This window comes from Anabas testudineus, chromosome 21, assembly GCF_900324465.2.
Source record: "Anabas testudineus chromosome 21, fAnaTes1.2, whole genome shotgun sequence".
NCBI lineage: Eukaryota > Metazoa > Chordata > Actinopteri > Anabantiformes > Anabantidae > Anabas > Anabas testudineus.
The window spans coordinates 2,969,952-2,997,058 of record NC_046629.1 but is presented as its reverse complement, the minus strand read 5'-3'; the positions used below and the strand labels follow the sequence as shown (position 1 = coordinate 2,997,058).

The 27,107-nt window shown below is 42.2% G+C and overlaps 1 protein-coding gene across 1 annotated transcript; it reads right to left on the bottom strand.

The window, feature by feature from the left end:
* Positions 1–1,715: 1,715 nt before the first annotated feature.
* LOC113173192 (SH3 domain-binding protein 4) lies at positions 1,716–26,852 on the bottom strand. Its single transcript, XM_026376574.1, has 5 exons — positions 26,672–26,852; positions 14,762–14,984; positions 11,605–13,967; positions 2,944–3,132; positions 1,716–2,672 (listed from the first exon to the last, which is right to left on the bottom strand). The coding sequence occupies exons 2-5, from the start codon at positions 14,880–14,882 to the stop codon at positions 2,448–2,450; spliced, it is 2,898 nt and encodes a 965-aa protein (XP_026232359.1). The 5' UTR covers positions 14,883–14,984; positions 26,672–26,852; the 3' UTR covers positions 1,716–2,447.
* Positions 26,853–27,107: the final 255 nt, after the last annotated feature.

Here is a 27,107-nt window from a genome sequence, read left to right as displayed (position 1 = left end):
TTGGTTTCAACATATAACCACAACTTTCCCAGGCTGAGTCCATCTGGGGACCTCGCCTGCACGTCGTACCCTGTTCCGTCCATGTTTCTGGACAGAACCTCCGTCTTCACTGCTATTTATCAAATAAAGGCCAGAATGTCATTGTATAATAATTACTTGGATATCAGTTGGCGGTTCAGTCCAGAATATGCTAGAACAGGATTATTCTTCCTTCTTTCTTCAGGGGCGCTCTGCTGCTGGCTGATATGATTCGTCAAACATGACTTTGATATTTCAGACTACTTCTGAGCCTGTAGCTGTTTGATCCCTTGAACATAAGACATGAAGATAAACTGACAGGCTGCTGCAGGTCATTAAGACCAATATGCAGCAGAATCTGTTATTATCTATTTTTCTAACCTTACTTGGACAGTTGTTCTTGTTCTTTTGCATCGACCTCGCTCTAAATCTGCTGTGTGTGTGCGTGCGCTTTAACTGGTTCATTATCACAGCAGATTGCAACCACAAGCAGGTACGTGCTGAGAAATGCTGTGTACAAATATTTACATTTTATTTGGAGTCTGTTCAGTCTGTGCAGTCACAAAAGGATTTCAGTCAGATGTTACTACAACATCATACACTATGCAGCACTGAGAAGCAGACGCTTTGTCAGATAGTGTCGATACAGAAGTGGTCTCAACATCGTCCAAGGTCATCTGTGGACAGCTGTGTTCAGTTTTTATTGGGAAAAAAGAAATACAGCTTCAGTTACATGGAGGGTGAAGCTGAGGATGATGATTTATTGATTCATGTAAAAAATACTCAACAGATTAATTAAGAAAACAAGTTTTTAAAGATCTATTTGATTATTCTGGTGCTTTCAACCATATCACGAAGTTCTCATCAGAAGATTACGTTTTAATTGATGAGATGTCATAAAGTAGGGACATGTGCATCCTGATGCCCATTTGTTATTTGAAATAATATTTCACTATAATAACCTATATTAAAATGCAGGTCCTGTACAGAAGGTGTCTGAATCTACAAACTGTCAATAAGAACGTCTTCTATGACGCCCACACTCTAGAATAAATACACCAGGACGCACTCGCTTGACTAACGGTCTTGTTGAACTGAGCACCTTAAGTGTTTGACAGAAGCACAAAAGTTGGCACGGAAAAGATGCCAACATGGAATTACTTTCAGGTAAACGTGTGATGGCAATGCTGCACGCCTCCCCACGCAGTCGGGAAGACTTGTTTCTGGACATCGGCCTGGTCTCAAGTCCTTTCTCTGTTCTTGTGGAACGAGTACAGGACACATTTTAATACAATGTGATGATGGAGACTGAAATCTCCTCTAGCAGCTCTGTCAGATTTCTACAGAAGACTAGAAAAAATTTTCCCACTCAGTTAATTTGGCCCTGTATGATTTATCTCTAAACCAAAACTTGCATCTGATCGGGCAGCATCCCTCACTCCAAAGCCCAGAATCACCTTTATAATAAAGACGTACAGGTGACTGACTCTGGATATCAACTCAGCAAATTTAACCACTCACATGTCAGAGTCTTACGTGAGCCAGCACTACGTCAGCACTGTGGTCTCCATGTGGCCTCTTGTATGAACCCCAGGTCCTAAAAGTCGGAGCGTTTGCTGTTTAACAGATCAAACTCAAGTTACTGAAGAATGTGTGATAGAATAGATGGACGTCTACCTCAGAAAGGACCAGTCACATTCAGCACAGTAAGAGTTTTAATCAGAAAACAGTAGTTTAGCCAAACCAAATGTTTTCAGTTTACAACCACACAACAAAGAAAAGCAGCACATTCTCCCGCTGGAGAAGCTGCAACCAGAAAATGATGCTTTGTTTAATTAACTGTTAATTTCATTTCCACTCCTGTTCCATAACTTGAGTTATCAGCACTAGTGGAGAACCTGATTAAAAATTAATGTGAAGATTAATAAGTGGATGTGTGAAATGAAAAGGAACCACAGTGAGAGAACCTGAAGGAGGGAAAGAAAGTGACTCTCTCTCTGATGTATAAATAAATAGAACAGATTTGACAGCTGTGATGGTGAGAATACGACATCAAAGTTTTTCATCTCTTGAAAAAGTATCTTCCACAGTTCTTAACCAAAAGGGTTCAAAGTGTTGCTTTACAAAATGCTGTGCCATAATAAGAGTACAAAAATACATAACTATGCAAGACAGGAACTATTAAAAGAGTCTTTGTGAATACTGCGAGCTCCATACAGCACTGGGTTTGGTGGTGATGTGGGGGCAGTCTGGCACGAGGAGCCGCAGCAGCAGAACAGCAACATACGACAGCAGTAGTGGCATTCAGAGTGAGCAGACAGCTGGTATGCAGCATTTCAAACTGGGTAACATTAAAATGCTCCAGGAGAGCGAGGTGAGCCGGAGTCAGGAGGCACCAGCAGGGTCGATGTGGAGTCATGGAGCGGAGTTTAGATGGCGTAGTCTTCCTGAGCGACGGGGCTGAAGGCAGAGCTCCGCAGGACGTCCAGGCAGTTGACCAGGATGAGCGTGCCAGTCAGGTGCTTCCAGCGTTTGGTGATGGGGTTCTTCATCTTGTCCAGGCCCATGTGCAGCTCCTGGATCACATCCCTGTAGCTGTCGCCGATCTGGGCAGCCCACGTCACCAGGAAGTCATAGGCTGGCTTCCACATGGCCTGGAGACAGAGAGGAAACATGACTTGAGTTTCTGACTTTTAAACTGATGGAAAATTTCACAGTCAACCAACCAACATATAAAGTGTTTCAGTGAAAACCAGCTGTCAGTATTTCCCAGCTCTGAGCTGACTAGTAACATCCTGACACGTCTCACTGCTGCAGCTGCTTCCACCACCTCTCATACCCGGGTTGGGCACCAGATCTAACTTCATGTTTTCCATTTAACAAAAGTGTCTCTGATCAAATGTAAGACGCTAGTAACCTCCTCACCTCACTGTCCACCACCCCGTTCTTGTCGCGGTGCGGTGCCTCATAGGCGTCCATCTGCTGACGTGAAACCTTAGCGAGCCTCTCAGCCAGCTCCCTCCAACGCCCGGCCAACTCCACAGCCGTGGTCAGGAGGACAAAGTCCATGACTAGTCTGGCCACGAGACCCTGACAGTCCATCTTCAACAGAGCCTGCACAGAAAGGACAGGAGAGGACTCGTATAAATGTGTGGTGGGAAGTGAGGTCTGTAAGGTTAATAATAAGGTTTTGACTGGGAATCAGCAGGTTGAGAAAGAGAAGACAACAGATGACTGTTAAAAGAGTGGAGGGAGCCACTAGAGTCTAGAATAAAAGCACACACTCCAGAGAAACTAATAAATGTGCATCTACAGGTTTCATTCCAGTGGCTTTATCCCGTGTTGTTTTCTGCAGCCTGCGTCCTCAATCCCCCTGCAAATCTCAGCTTTGTGCATTTTTCAGATGCTTTCTGGTAGAAATTGAAATAAGAGCCTGGCGTTGCTTCAGCAGCACCACTCAGGATTTGTGTCACATCTAAAAACACATTGAGCAGATCCAGTACAGACAGTGAAACATAACAAGTGCAGTATTCAACCAAATGAAAGGCTAAAGCCCTGTTGGCTTCTCCTAAAGGCAGCACACTGAGCAGTTACTGTAGCTTGTTCTGAGACTGGCGTCCAAGGAAACATGTGGGTGATCAATAATTGTCAAGCTTTCGCTCTCTGGACAAAAGTTCGGACAGCTTTGTTCCTCTGCTCCAAAGGAGGAAGAAAAATGTAATGTGCCAGGCGGCACCTGTTTGTTTGGGTCTAACTGCTCAGGACAGGATTACAGCTCTTCCCATCAACCCTTGTAACCTCTCTGTCTCCTTCAATTCTGTCCAGATGACTCATGTGGAGACTTTGGGGGCGGAGCGTCAGAAGCTATTTGTAAATACAAATGTGGCGCATGCAAATACAAATGCATTTGCACTGATGGACACACGTGCGTTCATTCATGCATCACAGTCACATTTACACAAATGCAGAATTCCCATTTCAACTCTACATTTCCAAGCACACTAACCTGTGTAGGAACAGAGCATCTCCAGTAATGACAAACACTAAAACACCCAAACAACAACATCCTCACCTCCCAAATGATCCCAAAATGTTTTTTCCAACTTCCCAGAAAAGTTATCAACATCTAAAATGTGCTCACGTTGCAAATAACTCCCACATTCCAAAGTGCTCCCACTTGTCAAAGGTGAATTTAAAGCTCCACTTTGGGCTTCAGTCGGTCACGTGCAGGAATGTGTGGAACGACAGGATATGAGGGGGGGTGGGAAGATGCAGGACGGGGGTGAGTTTAGATGAAAGGCTGAGGAATGCAGACGCCATGCTCCAGCAGCCTCGCTCAATCTGAGATGACACCAGAGGATGAGATAACGGCGGCGGTGGACCAATCAGACTGACTTTACTCCAGGAGCTCTGAGCGGACGTCAAATGACATCGAAGAAAAACAACCGAGGGACGTTCAGCAGCACGGGTTCTGACAGCAGGTGTTTTATTTGGACCCACAGGCGACACAGAACATCCAGTTGGTTTCTGAGTCTTCGTGGACGTTACAAGGAAGAAACTCTTTGACAAGTAGCCGTTTCCTCGCTGCACAACAACGACAGGAAATCCCTGCCAAAATAAAAGACATCACTTCCTGTCTATCACGGGATACGGCTTTGATACAGAATAAACACGAGGGCGTTTCTAGTTCACGGTTACAAAGTTCTCTTATACTCTGAAAGCAGGATCTAAATATAACATCAGCTCTGCTCGGTCCAGCAGCGTCTGGCAGCAGCAGATGAGTCAGAGGACACACAACAAACCTGCAGACCGCCAGCCTATTAGTGTTTCTGTGCGTGGACACACAAAGTGACACAAAACCACCACAAAGACATGTTCAATGACCACAGAGCGGCTCAAACACCAACTATCACACAGCACTTCTGATAAGAGACTGTGCTCTAATAAAGTTTTTAGATGTAAAGTTTTTTATAGGAAGTCCAGGTCGACAGAGTTTAAGAAGTTTTGTGAAGCTGCACTTTTGCTTTTTCCTGAAGCATCTTGATGCTCAGAGTCATTGTAGATGCTGTAAACGCTTAATGGCTTGTTGTAAAGTATTTATCACTGAACATCGCTCCCTGTGAGTCTCGGGCCTGATGTTAAACTAATAACTGCACTTGTTCAGATGGAGCTCGGTGCTCTGTCATTGCTGCAATTTAAACAGCTTCCCCACAGTGCGACCCTGCTCTACGACTGGGGACGAATTAAATGCTGTGCTGTGTTTTTCGAAAATGTCAGCTGGTCTATTTGGACGGGTTGTGTGTGTGTGTGTGTGTTTTAGCTAAATGCCACAGAGTTTGTTTCACCAGCTCAGCAATCAGCGCTCTGAAGCCCTGCAGCTCCCCCCACTGCATAAATCATCTGCTTGTCAAAACGAGAAGAAAATTCCTCCAGACATATTTTCAGAGATAACGTTGGTGTGGAGACGAAGCGGGCGTTTCAATCACGTCTGTCTCTCACACACACACACACACACACACACACTTCTTTCACAATCTAAGAAAATGGCCAATTTTCTACCCTGGCTATTTCGAGCACTGAGGGTTTTGATGAATGACTTGTTTCTTATGTCATCCCATCTCTGTTTTTCCTCTCAGCTACAAAACAGACACTCAATATCTCCGCCTCAATCTCCTTTTGATTATTTTTCTATCCCATCTTCATTTTCCATCTGACTTCCTCCACCTTTACCATTTTCAGCCTCTAAACTCTGTCTCAGCTGCACTGTGGCTTTGCAATTTCAATTCTTTTCCAGTTTTAGTTGAAACCTATTTCTCATCTCTTTATCTTTTCATGTACCGACCTACAAAAACAAAACAGGGAACCCTAGGAATCCTGAGGGAGACTTAGGATTGTGGCTACTCGGTGTGAGTTTTCATCTTGCATGTGAACTCTACTTCGTTCTCTATAAGCTGGCTTAGAAATTACTAGCACATTCCCAAACAAAGACAATCTCCAAGGAGTGAGGAATCTGTTGTTCAGTCAGTTATTCCAAAAGCAGCAGCTTGCCACACCCAAGCACTGAAGGAGAGGAGAAGAGGAAGTGAAGGGAAGAAGGGGGGGAAGGAAGGAGGCCAGTGAAGTGGAAAAAATGCCCAACTGTGTACAAAAATGGCAAAGCAGCAGCGAGCAAATCACACATAGTCCTCCTCTAGAAATAGGATGTTATTATTATTATTCCCAAGCTCTATTTGCCACACTGATCTCAGTCGAATAATTCACGAGGGTCAGACGCTCCGCTGCAGAGCTGAGTGAGAGCTTTGAAATGAAAATCCCCTTTTAGCACAGAGAAACAACAAAAGTTCCACCTCTGCAGTCTCATGCTCCAAGATTTGACTGAACCTGCAGCTGGTTGTCTGTCTTCAACAAGAGGAGGGAGTTCCCTGGTGCTTGGAGAGATTCACACTGAAGATGCAGGAGAAAAACTCAAAGTGGCATCCATTCCTACAACTAATGCTTTTCCTTATCAGCTAATATGTTGATTATTTTCTTGGTGTTTCTTGCCTGAATTACAGATTTGTATTGATTAGTGCTGCACGACTAATCTACGCATTCGCAACGTCAGCCTTTGATTAAATAAGCACACAAGGCTGCAATTTAATTAAATTAAGCTTGTGTGACGGTGAGAACCTGTTCTGTTTGTGTGCAGTTTGCTCATTATCGACGCCCTTAATAAAGACATGACCAGTCAGTCTGTGTTTGGACAGTGAAGCGTGTTTGTTTCAGCATCTTCAACAGCACAGCAAAAAATTTAAAGCATGCATGACAATAAAAGTCCTGACTCCTTCATCTAAAAGTCAGACTAAACTAAATGACACATGTTTGTGCATCCTCATAGAGATATAAAGAAATAACTGACTCCATGATGCAATCCACCACATGGTGCAAACATTAGCTGATGAATCTACAATAAAAAGTGCTGGTAATTTGTTTACTCAGTTGTTTCAAATGACTTTTTAGCTACTGTCCATTAAAATGTGGACTTGTTGCTCTGAAGAAAACAACCAGCAGGAGTGTAAAATATTAACACAGCAGAGCATCATGTGAAGCGTGAGGTTACAGCAGGACATGAGGAGCGAGATGGGCTGGGTAACTTTTTGTTTTTCATTTTTAATTTCAGTCTAAATCCCCAAAGGTATCTGCAGCAGCGAGTGAGAGACTGTGAGCAGTGGAGGACCTGTAAAGGCTTGCCCAGAACTACTCCGGCCTGTTCAGTATGCTTTGTTGTAATCAAGCAGTTTGCTCCCATTATAAAATTATGGAGGCACTAAGAAATATTAATGTTACGTCCAGAGCACTAAAATCAAATATCTGACTGAGAAAAGTCTAAAAGACTCTAAAGGTTTTCTATGATGCAGCATTTTTAAAGTGCTGGTAAGTGAATTGCTGCAATTCAGCTAAAGAATAAGTAATATTTATTTTACATGTATGTAAAGCTGCAGTAAATAACTTTGGCCACTCAAATGATCTGATAATAGTTATTACAGAAATTGAAATTATTGAACAGCTCCTTCTTCTTCCAACACTCACATTTATTTGTGCAATAAAATAAACAATAAAAAGTTTATTAATCCAAAGGGAAATCAAGCAGATGCATTGTGTAAAATGTTTCGCTGAACAGCAAACAACAGAAATCTATTATGTAACAGACTTCACCTGCCAGATAGATAACATTAGGGGTCTGACCACACAAAGGTCGGGGTCAAGGAGGATTATGGGAAGTACATACATGAACTGCAGGCGCCTGCAGGTCCACAACTGGAGCTTCTGTTTCAGTTATGAACAATGAAGCAGGAAACATCTGCAGGCCTGAGATCCAGCAGATACAACCTGGACCCTTTCCATCATCCGCTGACAACAACACAAGCTCCTCACAAAACAACAAGACTCACATCAGAAAGCTCTGCAAGTCCAGACCCATTCAGGGCGGCTGGAAGATGAATTCACAAATGTTACTGCCTGAAATGAATCATAATCAACGGTGCAGTAAAGTTCAGTCTCAAACGCTTCTGAACAACAACAAAGATCCCTGTAAAGCTGAGACATTCACTTTAAAGGCTTCAGACAAGTTTAACGTAAAGTGAATGAATATGTTTGACTCATAAAGTGTTGTTTTCAACCTCCTCTGTTGGGAGCGTAAACAAAAACTGATTTATTTTCCAGAGTTTCTTTCTGAGTTAATGGTTCATTCTCCTAAATGTCTACAGCTAAACTATAATTTCAAACTAAATGTGATGTAACACATAGCAACAGAGTGTTGTTTGCATTAAGTCACTCAGTAAGGTGAATTACTCCGTGTCGGTTCCTGTCAACTCTGCAGACACTCACTCATAGAGAAACCACTGTACGATGACTTCACGGCGTTCAGGAGTTTCCTCGTGGAACATCCTGTTCGAACGTGTCATCTACAGAGCTGCTTAACCTAGATGACGTGATTCGAGCTTCCACACAGTATAAAAGATAAAAGACCCATCCCGTTGGACCATGTACTGTAATTACACTGTGCCAGTTTGGACCCAGTCGGGCAGATTTACTGCATGTTATCACTCATCTCTTCTTCTTCTTTCACTGTAAAGACCTGATCTCCAAAGATACTGGTCCAATCCAAAAATATGCAGCTCCTCATTTGACAACTGAACTGATAAACAGCATCAGTGGAAAATGTTTTTTTACCAGAGTAAAGTGTAAAACACACATTGACAGTGTGACTGATAGACATCATCACTGTTGGTGATCTTCATCTAAGTCGAGTATTAACAAATATAATGTGCCTAAAATAATAACACAAAAACAATTCTGATCTTTTGTCTTTATTGACAACAACTATAAAAAAAAAAAAATCCACCTGGATTCAGGTGTTAGTTCACCTGGAGTCTTGTTAAGAAAATGAGTTTGTAGTTGTGGACTAGAGCTACTTTGACTCACAAAAAAACACTCAAATGTTTTGAGTTTGCTCCGCACAAGAAGAAGACGCTAATGTGAGCCACCCCTCTCCAAAAGGAGCTTTCAGAGGATCAGGAACGGTTGATTTACATAAAGCCAGTCAAAATGACCCCAAGAGCACAACAAACAGTCAGTGAGGTAAAGAAACAACCAGAGTGACAGATAAAGATCTGAAGGCATCATTGGAACTGGTTAACATCTGTGTTCATGAGTCTACAGTAGGTAAAACATTGAACTATGACAGGACACCACGAAGGAAGCTGCCCAGACCTCAACCCAATAAACATGCTACCGTTACATTTCCTGCCTGTCTTTGTCCTTTCGTTTATTTTTCTGCCCCTGCCCTCTCTCTCTGTCTCCCTCTCACAATTACCATGATCAGCTTCACCTGTTTATTCCCTCTGCTCACTCACCTCAATCCCCAGATCAGTTTCACCTGTGAACCAGCCTCCCTTCTTAAGCTCCCCTCAGTTCACACCCTTTCACTCACTTTGTTCGTCTTGCAGCCTGTTTGTTGCCAGTTCGTTCGTAGTCGACCTTGTTTGTTCGTAGACTTGTCCTTGTCTGCCCTCGTGTCTTTGTACGTTGCTAAATTTTAGTTTTGTCTGCACATTTTTGCAGTGATTTTTGGTTTTATCTTTGTATCTGCCTGCTGTTTGTTTTTAGTCCACATACTTTTTCACAAGCACTATGAGATTCTTATGGTTACTTAAATAAATAAACTTAAATAAACTTCAGATCATGTTTTATGACAAATTAATGCAGAAAACCAGGAAATTCCAAAAGATAAATTTACTTTTTTTGTTTTGATGCTGAAATTTAAGCACAACAATTACAAATGGAGATTTCTTTGTGTGTTCTAGGATCCATTTCATATATCACTAAACTGAGAACAGAAGGGAGAGAAAGCGTATTAGTTCCAAATATACATTATGTTTGTGCACATACGCTGCTGATGGTCTGTTTCTTTGCCAACAATCAAAGCAGACCAGACATTTTCACACAAAGGCAGCTCTTTGCTGCAACCACAGTGCTTTTGATTTGGTACTCTTTCTTCTAAAAATAGACTACTGTCCATGTCAAATGACACAGCAACAAATCATAAGAGATTGTCCTCTCTGACACAGTTCATTTAAAAAAGATGAAGATATCGTCTGACAGTCTTTAGACCCACTCACAGGCAACACAATCCACCCTTCAGAGGACAGAACAACCATCAGATGTTTGTGCACAGCATATTTGTTTCTGTTACACAAAAGACCTTCATGATTTCAGATTAGGTGGATTGTTGCGTGCTTTGATTGTCCCCACAGTAATCAGTGGTTTAGGTGTAATCCTAACAGAAATAACACATAAAACATGCCTATATTCAGAAAATGAATTGTACAGTACCGACTCCCAGAAAAGGCACATTTTCAGTCACCACCTTTTATTATGTTCCTTTTCATACTGCAGTTTCTCCGTCTATAAATGGGTCTAAGTAGTGTTTACAACCTCCCTTAAATTACAGTGTTACTTCAGCTGTAGTATGTCCATGACCTCTGACAGAGACTCTCAGGAGGACGTTATGCTGACAGAGAAACTGTTGTATAAAGACACTAGGGAAAACTTACACTTACTGAAACGCAGTGTTATTTCAAACAGGCACATAAAATAAAATGAAAAAGCAAAGTTTTATGGAGCATTAGGCCATAAGCATAACTCAGACTAGATATTATGTTGTTTAAGCATCTCAGGATGAGAATTGCTACCCTGACTGCCTGAGGCAAAGTTGAAATTCCACATTTCCATCTCAGTAGATGCACAAGTGAGTGCAGGAGAGAGTTGGTTTGCATTTACAGCGAACACAGCTAAGAATTCAGGCTACTTTAAAGAAAAGCTGAATATAGCGATATGAGAAAATTATGGTGCATGAACAGTGCTCTCTGTCTGCTTTGGACACTTTCTGAGAAAGGTACGAGAACCATCATTACAACCATGTAATGTAAGCGTACTGTTAATCTATACGTGACAAACTCCTGTGCCTCTGTTTTCAGTAACGGCACACTATATTGGTACACTAAATCTGGCCATGGTTCCATTTCTAAAATGATTCTACACATAAATACAAGAGTAACGGCCTGCTGTTTGCGTTGTTTTTCTTCCAAGTGCTTTGATTCATACGAACATAAAAATAAAAAATGACCAGAGCAGCCTGATTAGATTTATAAGTTCAAAACTCTGTATGCGCACAGCACACTAACTCTGACACTCAACTATACTGTATTGGGTCAAAGTATTCTGCTGCTCTCCACAGTTCCTCACGTCCAGATTAGACTCTGATGCCTACACAGCAGTTATCGACTGTACTCCCAGCAGAATTATCAGACTGGACCACAGCCTAAAGACTAAAGCAGTCATGGGCAGATAACAGGAGAAAGGAAGAATTGTGCTGTGAGAATATACAGACATAAGCATGTTGTCATGTAGTTGGACACAAAGCACAAAGCACATGCAAGTGAGACTTTAAAAACACAGGAGGATCATTTGCATTTTCTCAAATCAGTGGCTTGGACAAAATGCTAAGTCACTGCAACAGAGGAAGATGCCAAGGTTGTAACTTACCATCAGGAGTTCTTTCTGGAAGGACTTCCTCTCTTTGCTCTCTGTATTGTTGCAGTCTTCCTTTAGCTTCTCCAACACTGACGCAACCTTCTCAGGTTCGCTGTCCAGCTCTGCACGACAGAAATGCGCCAAGGGAAGGTTGACATAACCGAGAGCGTCTGCAAACGCCCGCCAGTTCCCAATGTTCTCCATCAATATAGTTCTTACAGAGGCGTAGATGTATGTGAGGAACTTGCAGGGTTTCAGTATCTGCTCCAGTAACAAAGAAGTCGTAAGGTCGGGGCCCGTGAAGTAAATGGGCTTTACCTTTCCAACCACCAGCACATTCTTTGCATGGACAAGGCCCATTTTGCCCTGATAATATCCAATGTACCATTCTTTTGTCCACAACTGGCCCTTCAGCTTGATCTTCTCCTCACTCAGCAGAGCCACAAAGTCTCCTTTTTTGTACTCAAGCAAGTACTGATTTTTCGTTTGTCGGATAACAGTTTTGATTAACTTGCCAAACTTAAGGTTATTTATCCTCCTGTCCTGGAAAACAGGGTACTTGGTGGCAATGGCAAGAGGAGACAAGACTATCTTACCGACTTCTTTCTTCTTCAGGAAACGCCTTTGCACCGATGTCTTTTGACCTGTTTTGGGTGGCGGTGTTGGTGTCTGGACACAAAACTGAGCAAGTATACAATCTTGGTCGTCTTTGACCTGGACCCTTAAGGTGAAATCGGAAACATCTTCACTGTTGCGTGAGGAAATCATGTAGACAAGCCTGCTGACTTTGCCTAGTTTAACCTGGAAGCCCCGGACCACTTTGGCCTGCTCACTAGCTTTTACTTCATAGTTGGCCATGTTGGAATAAACTCCAACACGGAGGTCCTGGGGTCTGGACAAAACAAACTGGTGTTTACCCCAGAGCTGCAGAGCCACTGGTGGTGCAGACTGTGCCTGCTTGCCAACATCACTCACCAATAAGGTCTTTGGAGCACAATCATGGCCAAACATAGCCACAACTGTCTTGAAGGATGGGTGAATGTGCTTGGGACCGTACACTCCTAAGGTGATCTTTTTGACAACATGCTCCCAAACTGTGGAGTCTGGAGATACGGACTGTGACTGAGCCACAACACACACATACATGCAGGGTTCAAGATTATCTAAACACACCTGGACGGTGTCCCCATAAATGTATGCCTGAGGAATGGGAGTGTAAGGTCCCTCTTTACAATCACTCCTTACACACAAGACTTCAGTTGTCTGCCTGCTCTCCATTTTCACCACCACAGACACTTTCATCTCTAGGGTAATGGTGGTTTTGGTCTCCATGTTGCTCAGTTTGATCTCTACCACAGGGCTGACGGTGGTGCACCGATCGTTGTTTAGCTCTAGTGGAGGGTCAAGCAGAGCTTTGATGGAAATCTGTTGCGTATCACCTGCGGTCACGTGGCCCTCGGGTATGTGGATGCTGATGTTAGTATCTGGAAGCTGGACTGCCCCTCCAGAGCTGTCCAGCCTACAGACAATGTTGGTTTCTACCGGCTGGGTTTGGCCCCATCCTGGATTCTGGCCCAGCGAGTCCAGGTCATGGCAGGACCTGGCCAGCTTGCGGTGATTGAGCCACGCTGTCCGAAAATCCTCCCTGCTTTGAAACTGCTCTGGCACAGGAGCTTTAAGGCTTCCAAAGAAACTGGTCTGGGCGTGAGGAGAGTCAGACTGAGCCTGGAGGATGGACAGCTCAGACAGACTGTAAGATCGTTTGCTTCTAAAAAACGGGTTGTCCCTGCGCAGCGTTTGCCCCACCCCTACAGTGGGACTGAGAGGGTTCAAACTAAAAACGCCGCTGCCAAAACCATTGATATCGGCAGTGCTGCTGGTGGAGTTGGGCACTGATGGAGTGAGTGAATCAAACAAAAGCAGGTCAACTGATTTGTCATTACTATTCTGATCAAGTGAACTCTGAGGACCCCCATTTAGGAAAGGGTTTGTAGAGGTATGGGTTGTTGCAAAAGGATTTCCATTTTGGTAGGTGGTTGGTTTCAGTATCACCCCGGCCCACTCGCCTAGTAGTTCCATTTCTTTGGCTGCCTCCTCGTTACAGTCTCCCACAGTGTCAATCATCCCACTGTCACTGAAGGACGAGTCTCTGTAGTTGATGGGCTGCACGTAAGCTGCAGGGATGTAACCCATCTCTGTGTTATTATGAGCATACCACCACTCTGCTCCAGAGGAGTCCAGAACGTACAGGTGGTCCCCTTTAGAGAATTTCAGGGTGGTGAAGCTGGATGGGCAGTAATCCTTTATGGCAATGACTTCTCTGGCAGCGCCAAAAGAGGCAGTTGCGTCCAGTCTTAAGGCACTGGGAGAAGGCACTGGGGGATAAAAAGAATAGCGTCAGGTAGAGAATGATGAAAGTCTAAGTCTAAATTGAAAATCTCTTTTCCACAAGAAAGCAATCTATCGGGTTATAGCATCTTTCAAGTTTCAAGTTTCTGATGAAATAAAACAAAATAAAGCCGATGCAGTCGATGTGTGGCTGTTTCATGTTTCTCTGGATCAGTTTGAGGTGGAGAGGAGTATTGACAGATACCTTTTTGTATACAACATTGGAAAAGTTCAAACAGAACCTTGAAAATCTTTCTTTCTTGCAGAAATATTAAAAGAACAAACAGAAACAGCTGCATGCTTGTAACACTGAAGAATGATAAAACTCTACTGCTTCGTCACTATTCATGCTCAGAAAAACACTGGCTAACCCAAACAGTTCTGGACTGTCACGACCAGATGCTTCAACCTAGCACATGCCAGACATCAATCTGTTTCAGCACAGACGGACAGAAAACAAACTGAAAACACACTAATTCATCTGCTTCTGCTGTTTGTGTTTCTGACAAACTAATCAAAAGATGTTTCTTTTAAATTTACGACTAGTCTACACAATACTACATAAAATGACACAGTATCACAAAGTAGATTGTAATATAATGGAGGCAGGTTGGCATAATATCATAGATATCCATTTCATTGTTTTGCTATAATAATAATTAATTAGCAGTGTTGGGTGCTAATAGCAAATGAAAAGAGAGAAAGCATATTTTAAAAAACATATTTTAGGGGCTTTAACAACTACAAAGGTGACTGAGTTTTCAGTTTGACATGAGCTGACCTTTGACATCAGTGAGACTGGCTTCCGACACTCCCTCGCTGAGATCGATCAGTGTCCCCTCAGACCGGCAGCGCGGGAGAGAAGCGTTGTTGGTCGTGGCTCTGATTCGATGGGCGGCCATGTTCCGACCCGTCACTGTGCACCAGCCGGCGTTTTCAGGCTACTGTACTGGGTTTTGTTTTAGCTAGTGGCCAAGTTGGATGTCAACAGCCTCCCATGATCTCTGAAAGACATAAAATATTGAATTACATTAAAAACAAAGTTAAGTCAGCCATTGTTTTTAAAGTAGGCGTGTGTCTTTGCTTGTCTTTATTTTTTACAGAGTACTGAGCGCTTGTCTTTTGCTCATCTTGCTGTAAGTTCCAACCCACTTTTAATTTAAAATATTTTTAAATAAGTTTAAGTTTGCTGCTTATTCATTTTTAACATGCTACAAATCAACATAAAACTAAGATTTTAATAGTGGGTGAAAATATCTGTGATTCAAGTCTTCCAAATAAGTTTGATCCTCCAGGCCCATCTCAGCAGTTTGAAATCAATATAAACAGAATAACAAATTATTTCTCTGAGAGTTTTTAGCTGTCTGACTCATAAATGCAGATGTCTCATTAATATATATCAAAAAGCATAAGAGCTTGTACATAATGATGAAGTAAATCAATCTGTCAATACATTTACTGGAAACACATTTAAAAAATGTGAATAAATATAACAAACACAAAGTGGCTAAAGTTAAGTGTAGTTTAGTTTATTAAATTTATCAAACTATGATCAACTAAAAGCTGCTTAACACACTATTGTAATAAGTGCCGTGTCCTGCAATAACCTGTTTGTGTTCTTTGGCAACACAGACACCCTTCCTTGCAGACTTGGATTTGTTTTTAGTTTGGAACATGTTGCAGATATGAAATTCCCAGGTGGGGAAGTTTAAATTCATCAATCACGCAGCAGCTTGCATCTGTTTTCCACTTATATTTTTAGATGTTACGAGTATAATGAATCTATGTGCAGAAAAATATTCAAACCAGTCTGTTGTAAATGTAAATATGATGACTACAAAACAAATAAAGGAGTGAAAAGCTGCAAATAGCAGATGTGGGTCAGTGGAACACTGTGGGTTAAGAGACACCAGGCTTTTTACTTCAATCCATAATTCATAACAGTGTCAGCTCGGGGAAGACGCAGCACGCAGAAAGGAAGAGATGATCATAGTTTACTACTGACACACTTCTTCAGCAAAACACAGTCGCACTCTGCCAACAAAGGTCACAAATGCCCCACTGAATTAAGATGATTAAAAGTTATTGATGGATTTATTTTGCCACTTTAATGTGCAGTGTGCAGTGTTGTTACTTTTACTAACTGCTTTCTCGAGCAGTCTGGGTGTGAAGTCAGCAGGATCCTGAAAGTGAAGCAGCTAAATGGAATCTATTCATTCATTTTCTGGTTTTTACCTGTGCCTCTTATAATGTGACACATCACAGAAGAGAGCTTCTCCCCACCAGCCTTTATTATAATTTAGAATTTGCACATAAAAACTGTGAAATGTTTTGTCATGTTCAACTAGTTCCAACATGTTCCGACATCCAGAGACAGAACAATGAAATGTTGCAATCACACTAAAATTAGCAGTAGTTGTTCCTCTTGCTCATATTAAACATTTACTGCATGAGCTAGAAAAAGCACCGAGGTTGAAGGAACCAATCGAGCGGCTGCTCTGGTTTGTGTGTTTTTCAGCTGCAAAACAAGAAGTCACCATGTAGCAGCTTCCCACTGTTGTGTTGACGTTCACGACTTCAGAAGAATTACCGTCCTGTTTTCAACAGACCAGATGCTGAATTATTTGAATTTACAATATCTGCAGGATTGGTTATTTTACAGTATATCTCACTATAGAAACTCTAGAACAGTAGCATCACAGCCTCCTGCAGCACATGAACATCAGCTTATGATGCAGCTGTAACAGTGTCCATGCCATGTGAGGTAAACCTGAATAATAAAGGAGAATGTGTTTTATTAACTGCACTTGTGTGTTTGTAACCTTTTTAGAAAAGGTAAATACAGTTTTTTTGCTGTCTTGTTGCTATTTCAGTCACTTTCAGATCACGTTGACCTGCACTCATATACAGTATAAAGGTTCACTACAAAAACCATAGCACAAATTCAGCAGCGCATTCAGCTACCGGCACCTTTAGATCTAAAAATATCATGCATCACATTCAGACCCTGAAGGCAGCTCTGATTCCATCCTAATGTTAGTGTGCTGCAGCTCGACGTCTGGATCTCATCTCTTTGAGGCGGGGGGAGCAGGGGGAGGTGGGGTCAAATGTAAACTCTGGGTGGTCTCAGCATGACCACCCTGCACTGTTTAACTCCTGCTACAGAACAATAGTGGGTGGGGACAGCTCTGCATGTAAATCAGAGGGAACACGACAACAAGGAAAAACTCCATCATGCAAATCACCACATGTTGCTGGGTAATAAGACTCTGAGAGGAGCTTTAATGAGGCTGAGGCAACTCAGAGTGTCAGAAACTCTCCCTCTGGACGTTTCTAATAACATTTCTACAGAGCTTAATTGCTCGGTCGCCAACATTTCTACAATGTGTGGAAGTAATAGTTAACAACATTTCATGTCTCATCAGGGGACTGCGTCAAGACATTCTTGGCTCTGGAACATTCAACAGAACTCCAACAACACAGAAACAAGATGTGTTTATATTGTTACTGTGCTTTTAAATGGTGGAGTTCATCAGTAGGCAGCTAAACTGAGTTAACAGTCCTAGTTTAGACAGATTCCATCGGCCTATTCCCGCATATAATATTAGACTTTGTGTACAGACCTCAACTCTGATCATGAAGAAAATTCTGCTTTAGAGAAAGCGAGAAATCGTATGCACAGAAAGGTACAGCAGATAGATTGTGTGTGGAGAAAAAGCTTCAAAGGTTTTAAGACTTGATGAAGACGTATGTGACTAGATTATCTGAGGTCAGACTGTAGAGTCTGGCCACTGCTCATCAAGGTGCAGTGTTAGATTCAAAAGCCAATCCTTCAATCATAAGATTATTATTCTTTGGTAGATTTGAGTTTATATCGATATGTTCGATATGTTTCTGCCATTTTTGGCTATTTTTCATTTGCTATATTTTATTTTATTATTATTAATCAGTGAGCCTAAAACCCGACAGACAGAAATAGATGTGGGGTCAGTTCAGAGGCCTGGAGGCATCACTTTCTTTCTAAGCTCTTGCTATTTGAATGCAAATGTAATATTTTGGGTCCCTGATATGCAGCTTTGCTTTGACATCTCAACAGCTACGGACTAGATTGCCCTGAGATTTGTACAGTAGCTCAGTGTGTTGTGCTTCCTTCACTCAGTTGTCCAACATGGGATGCTTTCAGACTGTCAGGACTGAAACCTCACAGACAGTTCTGTTCAGTTCTTGCCTTTTCATGCGTAACAGTGAGTGTGAAACTCATCATTTCTAAACCTTTAGTTCGTCTTCGGGAGAGCACCCATTGTGAGCTATCATCTGATCAAAGATGCCTTCTGTTTTCCTTGTGAATCTGTAAAAAGCCATTTGGCACCAGCCTTTTCCTGCGGGACATCCACTCCACAGGAAGTGAACTGCTGAAAGGAGTGGCATGGTTGACAGCTTCATAGAGCACTTCCTCTGCAGGGACTACGAAGGAATGGCTGAGTGATTATACTTTTTTTTTTTTTTTAAAGTCAGGCTGTTCTCCCACGACTGCCGCAGTGAATTCAAGTGTGGAAATCGGCTTACGGTGCCTCAGCAGGGTCAACGCACCAGCGCTCCTGCTGCCCACTGACAATGAGCACTTCACGGCCCAGACTGGAAATGAGAGCAGAGGTGGAAGAAGGGCAGACGTGATTGTAATTTTATATTCATAGCTTCGGATTGCATTGGGAGAGTCCTATCAGTCTGAAGGAGCAGTTAACACAACAGAGCCTCCTCCCTCCTCCCTCCTCCTCCTCCTCTTCCTCCTGGAGAGTCTGAAGGACAGACCAGCAGGCAGCCTGAGGCCGCCGGAGCTTTAATAGGACTGACAGTGGATCTGTACCATTTAACAACTCTGCAGAGGAGGGAAGCAAACAAGAGATACGACCAAACTCTCCTCTCACAGCCTTCACCGCAATCAACTGCACCAACGTTTACTGGACGACCTAACGCCTGTTAAATCATCTGTGTGTAAATAATTTAGGGTTTTATTGCTTCCTTCTCCAACTGTAAAGATACATTAGATTTGCTTGGTGAGTTTCAAGTTTAGATTTGATGGCAAACACTGGTTAAGGGAACAATTAGTTAAAATAACAGATGTCATCAGCAGGTTGCTTCAGTTTCACTAATGAAAGTTTATTCTGTGAGTAACTTGTTGGTTCAAGTGTCTCTGTAGCCAGAGATTGTCTCTGAGGGAAGATGCTCTACTCTGTAATGCTCCTGCACAACCACAAAATCTAACAGACATCTTGACTTTAGAGGAGGTCAGTTTCAGAAGTTACTGTCTCACAGTTATAAATCAATAAATTAATAATTTAAGCTTATAAACACTAACAAATACTTTTCACCCAGCATTTGGGTGTAGAAGCTCCTGAGAAGATACAGTGTCAGATTAAGTTGGTTACAGCTCTAATTTCAATGTGATGAAACAGATTTAAACCAAATTTACAGAAGGTAAGTGCCGTATCGGATCAGACTCACAATCAGGACTCAGATCAGACCTGGAAATACCTGATCTGACATTTGACATTACTAGAAACAATGGGCTCTTCACTAGGATTTAAATTCATGAGCTGTAGATTTGCTCCTGACTACACAGAGAACGCTGAAATGAGTTGTATAATAACTCACACATTTCGATTTTGTTGACAACCATTTAAAATAGCTCCTCAGATGAGAACATGTGCTGTGATTGTCATATGCAATTGTTGTTTGGGTAAAACAAGACATCTGACCATCATCTTGGTCTGTGAGAGACTGGAATGAACATTTTTATCCGTCATCTGAAGCACAATTGGTTCATTACCTGATTGTTAGTTGCAGCTCTAAATGTGACGTCATTAATTGCATCACGTCACAACATGATACTGTTGAGTATTTACTCTGTTGTTTTTGTTTTTACAAATATTTAAAACATAACTTAGTCAGGTTTAGCAGTGTCCATGTGTTGCTGTTAGGTTCACACACTGTCACTTCAAACCTGCGCTCCTGCTTAGTCATCATGTTGAGTTGGTGCTGGTGCTTCCATTAACAGGACAATAAATTCTGTGTGTACAGTATCTGTACTGAGAAAAACACTGCAGGGAACATTAATGAGGCCTGTGCTATAAAACTGATCACTGCACAAGGTCAAAGACACAACACGCTCACTCTCCAGCATTATGATGACCAAATGACTGGTTCAATATTACCCTCGGCACAGACAGAGTCCTTGCTGCGAGTTTCAGGATGATTGCTCCTGAGCAGGAAGTGACTGAGGAGGAAATGCCTTTGTGATGAGAGGCAGCCAGATCTCTGATGACTCTCTCTGCCTGCTACATTTCCTTCTAAGTATTGTTCTCGCAGCGCAGTAGGATGCTTAAGACTCAACAACAAACCAGATTTTAGATGTAATGTATGGACACCACAGCCACAAGGGAGGGGATGAAACTTAAAGAACTAACTACAAACTGCCTTCTGAACATTAGTCGAGCTGCTCTCCTGTTAGATGTTGAACAGGAAATAGTGATGTTTAGTAGAAATGTATTCATACTATAGAAATTTACCAGACTGTGACATTTGACTCTGTCCCTAATACAACTCTGATTCTGTTTAATCCACTGCACCAAACATAAATCTGAATATATGTTTTATGAGGAATTTAATAGACTGAACACATTTCTCTCTGTGTGTCTGAACAATAAGATATTTAGAAAACAGAAAACCTGATCTGATTGTTCTGACACTAGATGCAGACACAGAGCTCAAAACCAGAACCAGATATAAAAAGCGGTTTAGAACTGATATGAAAAAATCCAGTTTGATGTGTTCACACGTCAGTGACAAAATCAGATCTAGGTCCATTAGAGCCAAGAAAAGGACTAGGGCCACTACAGCTGTAATGTGAACGTAGACTTATCGCCACAAACATGCAGTGTCATCTGGTTTTCTTTCCAGCGAGGGAGGGTTTAGCAGCGTAGGCGGAACAGGCTCGCAGACCTTGAAGTTTCTCATCAAATAATGAGAGAAATCCAGGTGCTGTGTTCTCAGGCAGCAGGGCGATGAGAGACGGAAGAACGGTCTCGTACTGAGTCAACACTGCCGGGGCCTTGACTGTTTGGAAACAAAGCTCCAGTATCTCTGTCCTGGAGCAAGGCAGAGCCACGCTGCAGAGTACACAGCAAGTGTCGCAGAGAAATGTCACACTTCAACGTCACAACCACACCTTCAAACATCAACGCAGAAATAAAATCAATATTTAAAGGTGTGTTGTTTTTTGCAAACAAAGTTATATTTACAAGTGGTATAACTCACCCAAACTCGCTGTGTCTCCTTGAGATCTATCAAAAGTGCTGAATATGGTTTGTAATGAATCAAATTTCTGATCATTTAAAAAAATATGTAAATCTTTTATTTCTGTGTTATTTCCCTTTTGTCATGAATCCATGCAGCTGAATGAAAACATTTAAGGACAAACTGATCATTTCAGATCATTTTCACCTAGTGTTGCTGCAGCCTTTATCTGACAGCATCCAGTTCAGACTTGTGTTGACCAACATTTTAAAGTACAAACTGTGAGAATCTTAAAATGCCAAAATGAGTAAGCATTTCAGCACTTCAGTTCCCTCCTGTCAATATCAGTGGATTTTTCATTAGATGTCTGAAATAAGGTCTGAGGCGGCTAAATGAGACTATGGAACACTTATAGATCAGGGCGGGTTTAGACAAACAGCTCTTGCAGAAGAGATAAGCAACAGGACTGAGTAATGGGACTTTTCTCCCTAAGTGTGTTTTTTTTAATCTCCACAGTTCCTTTTTAAGATATTTGGCTTAAAAATTATATAAAAATATTGAGAACCAGGAAAATAAAACTACAAAACATGTTGGTGGTGTAGAAGAAAAAGAAAACCCAAACCCTACTAACCCTGTGCCAGCTTCACTGAAAGGATGCATTGTACCTCAGCTTTGCTCTGTTTTACAAACCCCGTTCATTATTTTACATTTCTCTTACTGTCACAGCTGTTGCGAGTCAACTCCTGATCGCCTGAGGTCCTCACAGCTTCTGTGTGATCTGAGACAAATCTACAAACACAGAGACTAAAAATGTTCTGCAGTTCCTTCTGTCTGACGACTTTTTGATGCCGCTGCTTACTGGAAACACCTCTGGCTGTCAGTCAGTGGGTTCATTTGCTTAAGTACATTCTTAAATGTTGATGCTGGACAGTCTACGTTTGTGGTTGATATAATCTATTCAGTGTGATTCTGTCAGTGCTGCAGCAGCTGCTGCCATCAATTATTCCTTTGCTTCACAATATACACATAGCAAGGTGGAATGACTGCAGGGATAAAGTGAGGAGGAATGTGAGGAATGCCGAGCTCCAAATGAAATCATGCATTATTCAAGTGAGGAGAAGGAAAAAAAGGGAAAACTTATCCTTCTTTTGACAACAAAGACGAGGTTGGAGGTCACGTAAAACTGTCATTCTGGGCTTTTATCAGGAAATTCATTGGGCTGCTTTCGTTGTTGCCAGTCTTGTCACGAACCTGGGAACAATGCTTTAACACACACATGCACACGCCCCTATCCTCCAACCCCACCACGCATCCTAGACACACACTCCCTTCTTCAACAAGCAGTCAGATGAGCAGCTGTAATCTGAACTGAGTCCTGACTCAAAACTATGAGGCTGAAACTATCTGATGTGTAATGAGTACAGCATGAACACAGTGATGTTTCTCTAATGTCAAACTATCTTCCAGACTCCGACTGGCAGAGACAAACCTCACACTGGCCACCTTTACATTTAGACACAGCTGTACATTAGGAACTTGTGTCAGCAAAGATAGTCTACATCAATATCTGCCCTGATCCAGACACATGGGAATGGTGGGCACATCCCCACAGACAGAACAAGTGATGGATGACTGAACAATTGGTGTCACCATTTCACTGGTGGAACATACAGCAGGTCTGAATTACATCTCTGATTTGTCAGCAGTAAACAAACAGTTGGTGCTCACTCATATTATTTCTGGTGTTATGATATGATATGCAAACATTTTAGCATGCAAAGCTGTGCTAGGTCACCGCCCTAATAAATACTACTGCAACTTTTCCAGCTGACTCAGTTTCAGAGGGATCCTGTCCCATGAATGTGGAATGGTTTGTTTGTGGCCACCTACGTCTGTAGGATTCTTTCTCTGGGGACCATGAATCGAGTTTTATTTATATAGACCACTTTACCCTCACAGATAATGCTCCCTCCCCTGTGTTCACCTTGCACCTATGTGAAGGTGTTGCAGGAATCCCTAGTCTGGATGGAACCAGCAGACACCTTGGGAAACACAGTTGCTGCAGGTGTTTCCAAAATGCTGACACTCACAGAGCGTTCAGTTCAGACACCAGATGTCAAACACACTGATGAAAGGTGCGTTTCTGTCCTGACTACAGGTAGATGTGGTTCATAGGCAACAGAGAACGATCACTCTGGGCTCCGAGCATGAAGAAATAGAGGGTGGGGGGGTTGTTAGAGAAAGACTGAGCTCCAGGATGACTCACTCCTGGTATAATGGCTGGCTTCATTCCCTGACAAATAAAGCTGACAAGGGTGGCCTGGGGCTGGTGGGGTGTGGGGGGGGACAGCTGCCTATCTGATGCCAACCACAGCCGTGCCCTTGTCGTCCCAACTCGTGCTGTAATCAGCTGGGGCTGAGCTACAGCGACGGCAGGAGAAGCACGTTCACCCCTGGAGGAGGGGAGGTGGGGGGGGGCTTATCTGGCATCACATGCATTCATTCATTCATTCTAACTGTCTATTCAGCTGCAACCCAAGACCTGCCCCTGAGCAAAGGAGGGGTGAAGCATGCAGAAAGAAAACAAATTCATAAACTGAGGTCAAACTTTGGAGAATTTCTCACAGTCCAGCAACAATGTCTGGTTAAGGGGGGGTTAAATATACTGAGGTTACCTCAGCACAGCAGGCTGGAACAGGGGGAATCAGCTGGTTTTAATCTGTCCACACAATGACTGATGAACAGTAACAACAATAATTCCTGGTATTAGTTCTCGATGCTCCTCAACAAATCAACAAACATCGTCCACTGAGGAAAACTGGGAGCTCTGACTGAAAGCTCCAGGGAAACAAAAATGCAAGTCTGTGGATCACGAGTTGGGAATTTTTTGTCAAGCTACTGTTTCAAAGGTCAAGAATAAATTCCCATGTGCTATTTATAAAATGTTATCAACTAAACAGCAGCCGCAACGGTGATGGATTCTCTCCTTCTAAATTTGAATTGATACTGTGAGCAAATCAACAGAAACCAGAAAATACTGTGTATGATTTAAAACACTGTAACTAGTCATTTTTACATGTTCAATTATCTGCTGAACATTTTTTAGCAGATTAATCTTCCTCTGTTCAATATCCCTTGGCATATGGAAATAAAAACAACAACAAACTGTTTATGTAATTAGTAAGTATACATGTGTAGTATGTATAGTACTTCATAGTAATACTTAAGTTGTACTTTTGTAATGTTCAGCAGGAGACACCTCTCCCTAGTCAATCTAGGCCAAGCCTGAACCTGTTCAGTTTGTGTTTCCATTAATTATTTCAAGCTACATAATTTAATTTATACAAAAAAAGACTAATGTGCTGATGTAAATATTGCTGTTGCAATAAGTTTTCTAATGAAAATGTAAATGAATCAGTTTTATTTGAAACACGGAGAGACTACGAATCAGAGCAAGAATGAAGCTCGATCTGCAACAGTGAGTGTTTGTGTTGATGATAATAGATTGTGGCTACGATGCACATCCCAGAAACAAATCATCTGGAATCTCACTGTGCAGCATGCTGGGAAAACAACGTCGGCTTTGCAGCAGCAGAAAATATCTCTTTTCATGTCAAAATAACTCTGCTGCTCAACAAGTTTTTTAAACTCTCTGTGACATTTGGATTTATTATTAGAATTATTATATGAATATGAACATCAGCTTCTACAGGGGACACCTTTAAAGATGCTTATTTCAACTCCAACATTATTTATGTGGAGTTGTGTTTGTGTTCACCTGCTGAATGTCAGCTATTCATTCTGTGAGCTCTGTTTTGGTCTCCACCAGCAGGCAGTAGACGTTTAGCACATCAACATGTTTGTCTTCCTTCTAAAATAATAACATGTTTTAATAATAACTGTTCTCTAACTGACACGTTTACTATGTTTGTTAAACAGCAAAGCAGGAATTCAGTTTGTCAACTGTGTTGAACAATAGAACAATTATTTTTACATTTTAACACTGACCTTAGTTTTTTAATATTTATTTATTATTTATTTAACTTTTCTCTTTAAGCTGAAAGGTCTGAACACTGTTCACATGCTGGGTCCTCTTCTAGTCATAATAATCTCACCGCTCAGCAGTGAAGCTTGTTTGTGACTGAAGGAGATAATAGTGAAAACTATGAACGAGCCACTTTGAGTGTTTCCCATTAAACGTGACTTGAAAGTGTCAGTTTACCGAGTGGGACCGACCCAGCAGGTGGCCGTCACACATCGACCAAACCACTTCAGGGGGTTAGATTTGGTCTCAGCACGGTAACAGCTTTACACAACCTGTGGCTGAAAGATTAGAAGTAACTGAGAGATGTGTGATGTTCCCAGGTAAATCTCACCTGGCCATGAAATGTTCCCATTCTAAAATAATGTTTATATAATTATATTAGGAAACATTTGCCTCATTTCATTTGTCTTTTTATAGTTTATAGCGCTTCTTTGTGGTACAGTGTAGGAGTACTACTGTGTTTTTACTGTTTTACAGAAGTTCTTTGATTTTGACTTTTACTACAACTGTTTCTTAAGTTATAAAAAGTAACTAAGTACATTTCTTTAAGTAAAGTTTTTCTACTTTACAGGAATATTTCTACATTTTTCTACTTCATACTTTGACTTCACTACACGTCAAAGGCCAATAGGCATTTTTACTCAACAACACTACTTTACTAAGTATAGTTACTATTTACTTTTCAATAGTTAGTTACTAGTTACTTTTCAGTAGTTAGTTACTATTTACTTTAGCAATAATAAGATTCAGAATATGTGATGAATGAATCCAGTTCATCCAGTGTTAGATCAGCTCCTCTGTAACCAGATAACCTCTATAATTACAACCTGGTAATAAACTACAGGAAGCTGCATCTGCAGCTGATGATGATGATGATGAAGATGATGATGATCAATCAGTGTTGTGTTATCTGCTGCCATGGCAACCGGTGTCACCCACAGCTCCTCCGTGAGACCACCGACACACCGGAGACCCCCGACACACCGGAGACCACCGACACACCGGAGACCACCGACACACCGGAGACCCCCGACACACCGGAGCCCTAACGGACCTCCGGGTTTTCCCGGTTCTGCACCGACGGAGCTCGGGTCGTGTTTCAAAGTGGAAACTGTAAAAAGTAGAAGTCCTCGACCCGAGCAGACTTTAAAGACGGTTCTGGTCCGAACCGAAGCGGATCCTGCTGAAGAACCGTCGTGTTTTCCGGTCTCAGCCCTGAACTGTGCAGCTCTGAGGGGGAAAAGTTGCTGCTGAAATCCGCCCCCCCCCCCCCCCAGAGACTGGAACATGTCCTCACACCGAAAACACGGAGACACGGACGAAGCTGGAGAAGAAGGGAACATGGCAGCTCACCTAGCGGGGAAGAACTCCTGGTGGGTCCCATGAAGGAGGCGATCACAGCGGAGCGGGCGCAGCTTCCGTGCTTCTCTTCCCGGCGGCGGCGCTGGATGAATGTGCGGATCCGCACGGTCCTCCTGGAGGAACGAAGCCGAGCTCCGGCTGATGTCAGCGGCACAGGGAGGGGCCTCCCCGGGCCAGATTTCCATAAGGACGTGATGTCACGACTGTGGTTCAAGTGTCTGGGACTCCGCTCAGACATCTGGAGAATAAACAGGGAATTAAATTTTATCATCGAGGACTAATGGAAAGGATTTGAAGCACTAGAGAAGAGCTCCCCACAATACTACAACATCACAGTACTGAAACAATACCTGTACAGCAATATTACAATACTACAGCAATACTACAGCAGTATTATACCAACATTACAATACTACATAAAACTTTA

Coding starts and splice junctions, on each gene's coding strand:
- LOC113173192 (XM_026376574.1), bottom strand. CDS start 14,882: ATGGCCGCCCATCGAATCAGAGCCACGACCAACAACGCTTCTCTCCCG. Junction 13,968..14,761: donor CAGTCTCACTGATGTCAAAG/GTCAGCTCATGT, acceptor TTTATCCCCCAG/TGCCTTCTCCCAGTGCCTTA. Junction 2,673..2,943: donor ACGGGGTGGTGGACAGTGAG/GTGAGGAGGTTA, acceptor CTCTGTCTCCAG/GCCATGTGGAAGCCAGCCTA.